This window comes from Chinchilla lanigera, unplaced genomic scaffold (genome assembly GCF_000276665.1).
Source record: "Chinchilla lanigera isolate Chin_1 unplaced genomic scaffold, ChiLan1.0 scaffold00017, whole genome shotgun sequence".
NCBI classification, from domain to species: Eukaryota; Metazoa; Chordata; class Mammalia; order Rodentia; family Chinchillidae; genus Chinchilla; species Chinchilla lanigera.
In genome coordinates this window covers 29,568,295-29,574,758 of record NW_004955418.1, presented here as the reverse complement: position 1 = coordinate 29,574,758, position 6,464 = coordinate 29,568,295, and the positions used below count along the sequence as shown (strand labels likewise).

Below are 6,464 nucleotides of genomic sequence, written 5' to 3'. Positions count from 1 at the left end.
CGCCCCGTGGTCCGCCGTACATGATCTTGCCGCTCTCCTACAAAGAGGGCAGCCCAATGGATAAAGAAAATGGGTGCAGTGTATCCCAGTGTGGTGGCGCACGCCTGTGATCCTGCACTCTGGGAGGCCGAGGCAGGAGGATGGCAAATCCGAGCCCCCTCCGCCTAGCCATTCAGCAAGACCCCGTCTCAAACTACACAAAGGGGCAGGGATGCAGCTCAGCCTACAGGCCCCAGGTTCCATGCTCTGACCACAAGGAGAGAGGGAAGGGGATATTCACACAGTGGACACCACTGGCCTTTGAAAGCGGGCTCTCGCGACTTGTGACAACCAGCACACAGCTGGAGGACGCCCAGTCCCAGCAAGAAGAGCACGGTATGACCTCACTTCTGCGGGGAATCTTCACAAAGCGGCTGAGAAGCTGGCAGAGCTGCGGTTAGCAGGCACTGGGGCCAGAAGCCACACACACGCCGAGACCAGAGGCACAAAGCCAAGAGCTCGAGCGCAGACATGCCAATTGTAATGTACACTTTAAACCGCGACGAGGGCGGATTCTAAGCGTTCTCACCATGAAAAAATGCAGGTAATGAGGTTGATTTTGCCATTCCAGAATTTAGACGTATTTCAGAACATCCTACTACACACCATAAATACACAGTCTCCTTTGTCGAGTTTTAGGAATCAGTCTCATGCTCAAAAGCTGACCAGGGCTGAATCAGCCCCGAGGCCAAGTCTAGGAGGTCAGGAGGGCTGGGGTGAAACAGGTAAAGAAGGGAAAACAAAACGCCGTCCTTTTCAGTTTTACATTTTATTAAAGTACAGAGCTAACAAGCTTTGAGGTTTCTACACAGGAAGAGACTTGAACACAGGTGCTTTGTAGAAATACTAGCGTCCAAAAAAATACAAATCCATAATTGGCTTTGTGACTCAAGGGGAAAAATAACAATTTTAGAAGTCAGCCAACTGGAAACCTATCAGAGACCCTTACAAACACCAAACAGTAGTTTTACCACATACACTGCCTTTTCAGATTCTAAAATACAAATTCCACAATATAAAACGTAACCACAAAACCTGGCTACAGCTAATTGTTTCAGAAAAAGGTTTAAAAATTAACAAACTTGTGACTATAAAATTTTTTTTCTTTGCAAAATAAAAAAGGTTAAATCTTTAATAAAAAAAAAAAAACCAATCCTCTTAAATTTCTCATAAATAGCTCTCGAAACATATATTACCCATCTGTTGTAGACTTTCTACGCGGGAGGATTTCCCAGGACCCTTTACCCCAAAGAACGGCTTTCAAGAGTTCTCCGACACTGAGGCTAACTACATTTCTCCTGCAGAGGATGTGGAGATTCCTCACCCAACCTGCCCTTCCCGGGTTCACTTTCTTCCGGACAGAACTGGGCTTTGAAACAAAAACCTGAAACACCTCTTTGGTAAAAGGCAAGTATCTGAACCTTTCAACGTGGCTGCTCTGAGAGCGACTTGGAAGAGAAGAGAATTCTAGGGGTCTTGGCCATAATGCCGGGCGGTGACCCTCAGAGCCTGCCCTGCAGGGAAGGCGCACTCAGAGAGCTCCTTAAGGGAGCCCAGGCCGCGTGGCCACTGCCGCGCCCTGCACAGAGGATCTGACCCTCCCAGCTGGGGGCGACCCCTTCCACGTCCCAGCAGATGGTGCAGACTGCATGGAGAGACGGCCAAGGAAGCAGCAGGCCAAGGCAGCTTCGGCACAGCTCGGGTGCCCTGGGGGATAGCAAGCACCAACAGGGTACACTGCTGGCGGCAGTCAAGTAAGCAGAGAGTCTCAGAAAGGCCGAGGGTGACAACAGAGAGGACCGCCCAAGTGCTACACTGAGGTCACCACGCAGGGCATCCTCAGGGGAGAGGAAGGACAGTGTCGGGGTGGGGACTTGGCAGGATGGCCTTCCTTTAGGCCAGCACCACAGTCCCCACGCCACCTCCCTCAGCCCAGCACGTACCTCTGTCCACTCTGCACAGAAAGCACCATCAACAACGGCAAACTAGAAACCGAACTGGCCAGCTGGGACTGCAGCCCAGCCCCGGAGGACACTCGGTCCAGTGGTCAGGCTGGAAGTCAGCCTCAGACTGTGGACTCAGGGCAGCGACACCCCCTCCACCAAGGTCCCACTGGGGAAGGAGAGGCCAGGATCCCTGCCCCTAAGGCGCCAAGAGGAGAACACGGAGAACTTGAGGCGCCCTGTAGGAGTCTGCCCCGCGGCACGGAGGACCCTTTAAAAACCAGCTACAGAGCCTTACAGAAGCGAAGGACTGTTAGTTAGAAGAGCCCATTAAATAAACACCTCTGCTACCACAGCTCCAAGTGACTGGCGCAGGTTTTCCAGTTTCTTAGGTCACACAGTGCCCAGGAGGGGGCTTCCTAACCCTGCGAGTGTGGACCCACTTCCCATGGTCTGCACTGGCCTTGCCTGGGGACCTGGCAAACCCTGGTTGAAACTGGAACTCAGGGAAGGGCGTGATATGCCCCGCTGGAGACCAGGCCAGGCTAGGGCCATGGGAAGCCACTGGGGCAGCCCTGTCACCTGCGTTTCCCTGAGCTGCTTTCTGCAGGGGAGGGGCCGGGAGCGTGTGGCTGTCACCTGGACCTCGGCCTGGTGCTGAGACCCAGCTAGGAGGACAAATCAAGGCCGCTGCTGGACCACGGCAGGGGGACAGTGATGCGGCCCACCATGCCCAGCTCGCCACCTGTGTTTGCTGAAGGCAACCTCAGCACGCCCAAAGCCCCCGTCACCGTGCCCGGGGCGTCCACACAGCCTGCACTCCCAGGCCCCATTCAGTTCCCAGGGCTGCTGGAGGGAGGGCCGTCTGGCGTCCCAGGCGAGGCGAGGGGGAAAGGAAGGTCCTGATGAATCACCAACATGACGGCAGGTGAACCCTAGTTCTACCCAACTGGTACAGATGGCACGGAGCAGACGTCGGGCTGCGTCCCATGAGAAGGGACCCCAGGGCGGTCCCCACGCTGCCCCGGGCCCTGCAGGCTTTTGGCTGTGGGACCCTCCTCCCTGCCCAGGGTGCGGACGCTGGGCATGCTCACCCTAGGTGGCTGTTGACGTCCTGAGGACTACTCCACAGCTCGGACCCTGGGAACTTCAGGGGATACTGCTGACGGCCCAACACCCTCAAGCGCCCCGTCCTACCAGCTGCGCTCAGCACCTCCCACAGCCACCCCTGCAGCCCAGCCTGGGGCCCGCACGTCACTCCAAGGAAACCACGATGGGCATACAGGCCGGGGACAGACCCAGGGAGCCAGAGCGCTCCTGCTTCTCGATCTCACAGGCCCGCAGGTGGGGGAGGCCCAGGGGCCGACCTGACCCCGCAGGGCTGAGGCAGGCGTGGGCCCAGAAGCACTGCTGGGCACCCGGGCCCTAGGTACTGCAATCCCAGCAAACACAAAGGGGAGGCGGGGCCCTCGTTGCCAACACACAGGGAACACGTGAGCACTGCCCCAGGCAAGCGCCATTCCCATCGCGAGCTGGGACCAAGACAGCGGCACCATGTGGGCGACATGGTGAAGTGTGCTTTTCACATTGGGACACCGGTGCTGGACCCGGGGAGCAGGGGGCGACCCAGGGGGGCTGCGACTGCCAGCATCGCAGCACGAAGGGATGAGCTCTGAGGCTGGGCTGAAGGCAGGGGCTCCCTCTTGGGCCTGTAAACACTGGGGAGCAGGGGGCGGGGCCTCAGGGACGGGGCTCCAGGCAGGGGAGTGAGGAGCAGGGCTGGTCTCGGGGGTCAGGGACTCTTTTATAGCTAGGATGTGAATGTCAGGCCACATGAGGTGATCTCATCCCTGTGAAAGGTGTGAGCCCCAAATTCTGGTCAGGTAAAAACGCACCCAAGGACATGGTAGCACTGAGGGACAAGACATCAAAACACATATATGCATCCCAGGATCGTTTTGGTCGAACTTTTCAATTCCTTTAGACAAATGGCAGTTTCTTTTCAATGTGTGAATTAAAAAGCACATTGGATATACTTTGTTTCCTGAGAGCTTTTTGAGACACACTTAAGACAGGTGAGAGGTGCCGGCTTTTCCTGGGGCCCAGGGGCTGCTGGAAGCCTCGGCGTGCTTGTCAGAAGGACCGAGCTCCACCTCACACGGAGAACTGCCGAGACGGACAGCACAGCGGCGCCACCAGCGTCCACAGGTACAGCAGCACACACGTCCAGCACGAGGCCATCTTGACCCAGAAGACGGACCAGCTCTCCCGGAAGAAGGTGTGGATGCTGGCACCCTCGTAGCTGTGGGGAAAGGACGTCCAGCGCAGTCAGAGAAGGGAGACTGGGAGAGCCCGGGGGCCCCACCCTGCCAGACTTTCTTTCTCAACGATTCAATGGAGATATAAACCACCTGTACTCAAAATGCACAATTCCGCGGCTTTTAATACATCCACAGGCTCGTCCAGTAACCACTGCGGTCACTTCAGAACACGCACACGTTCTCACTCCTGTCCCCCTGGGCTGCCCTCGCCCTGTCCCTGGCCCCCAGCACCCTCCGGGCTCCCGGCTCCTCCCGTTGGCATCATGTGCCTGCTCCACACAGTTCAGAGCTGTGGGACCTCGCGGCCTCTTGCGCCCGCCAGGCTTTGAACTTAGCATCCTATTCTGCAGCCCTTCCACACTGAAGTGCAGCTAAGGACCTCAGCTAAGGACCTCAGGACCACAACTCTTGGGAGCAGTTCTTCAGATGGCAGAACATCTGCACAGACTTTACCAGCTGTGCGTGCCTCACCCACAAATCCCCAATGTCCCAAAATGGGAAGCTTTTACTGTCACGCTAGATTTCTGAGCACTCTGGATTTCTGGTTAGGGATTCCCTACCTGTACATCGCTCTCCTTACTGCCAAATGATACGCCGTTACACGGCTGTGGAGCATTCGGTTGATGCATCTATGGGCTGATAGCATTTGCGCTGTGTCTGACTTAATCGCTATTACGAATGATGTGGCCACAAGCGCTGTCTGAGGGTTTGTGTGGACATAATTTTCTTTTTGTCTCAGGGAAAGCCTAGGAGTTAAGCCCCTGGCTCCTACTGTAACTGTGGATTTCAGGGTCTGCAAAGTTGTTTTCCAAAGCAGCTTCCTTCCACCTCCCCCAGCAAGGAAGAGGGGTCCAGTCTCCGCCTCCTCCACACCAGACCAGGGCTCCCGGTGTCCTCTCTTAAATTCCGCAAGCTCAGCTTCCTCTGGAATTCCTCAGGCACCACGGGGGAAGCGTGACAAGTCCCTTCCCCTCTCCCTTGCATGGAGAAGCGCAGGAGGAAGCTCTCAGAGAAGCCTTTCCCCTGAATGGGTCTGAAGTCCCCACCTCCCGCCTCCATTTTTCTTCTCTCCCCAGATGGTCCCCTTTTGACACTGTCACCCCCTCTCCCACCACACCGACCCGGCCTCCTGCAACAGGGCGGCACACAGGAGGCCCGAGCATGTGCGGGACCTGTGCTAAGCCACCATCACACAAGTCAGGCCGCAAGGGAGACTCCAGGTCTACAAAGAAGGATTAACTCCGTCACGCGTGGCAAAACGGATGCACCTTTCGACCACAGTGTTCAGTGAAATGAATCAGACACAGGAGCTTGGATGTCACATGGGTTCTCCCAGAGGAGAAACTCAAGGCATAAATAAAGAGCAAAACAAAAGACACGAGGAGGCAGCACGCAGACTTTTTGCACAAGGGGGGGGGATGAGAGATGCAGGCAGGCGGGAGGGAGGAACAGCAAGACTGCATGAAGGAAAGCAGGCGTGTCGTGCGCACACACGGCCGGCTCAGGTCGTCATCGCTGTGTGCTGCAAACAGGCACAGGTGAAAAAGTTTTTAGAAAGAAAGAAACTTCGGATCTGTACAAAAAGTATGAATCTGTGCACGGCAATGGGGAAGTAGGGTCTGTTGTGCACGGCCAACTTAAAAACAGGAAAAGGGCTGGCGTGTGGCTCAGCGGGGAGTGGGACCTGGCGCAGTGAGCCCTGGGTTCCATCCCCAGCAATGTGGTGCGCACACCCACACACATGCATGTACATGCAGTCACAAAGAGCAAACACAAAGGGCATTTTCCCTTCTTAGAAAGGACTACTGTCCTCCATTACTGCACTGTTTTCCAGGCTGCCGCATGGGTGTAATGAAGCACTTGTTTTGTTTTGCTTTCGATGCCCTAGCTCCTGCTCTGTCACGGCACCCCACAGCTCCAGTTCTCAGAGTTGGGTGAGAAAGGGCACCATTCTCGGGAGGCGCGCCACCACACCGGCTGTCAGAGGCTGAGGCAGGAGAATTGCGAGCTTGAGGGCAGCCTAAGCTATCTACCAAAGCCACATCTCAAAGACAAAAAACAAAACGAAAGAGAAGAACCAAATCAAGACTAAAACTCCATCCTGGGGGCTGGGTCTGGTGGTGTACACCTCTAAATCCAGCTACTGGGCAAACTGAGGCAG

The 6,464-nt window shown here is 55.8% G+C and overlaps 1 protein-coding gene across 1 annotated transcript in view; it reads right to left on the bottom strand.

Annotated features, from left to right (window-relative positions):
- Positions 1-792: 792 nt before the first annotated feature.
- The window catches only part of Serinc5 (serine incorporator 5), a gene marked incomplete in the record, with an annotated part of 71,405 nt that continues 65,733 nt past the window's right edge, over positions 793-6,464 (bottom strand). Inside the window, 1 exon segment of the mRNA XM_013513014.1 lies at positions 793-4,283. Within this exon segment, the coding sequence (XP_013368468.1) occupies positions 4,137-4,283 (147 nt within the window).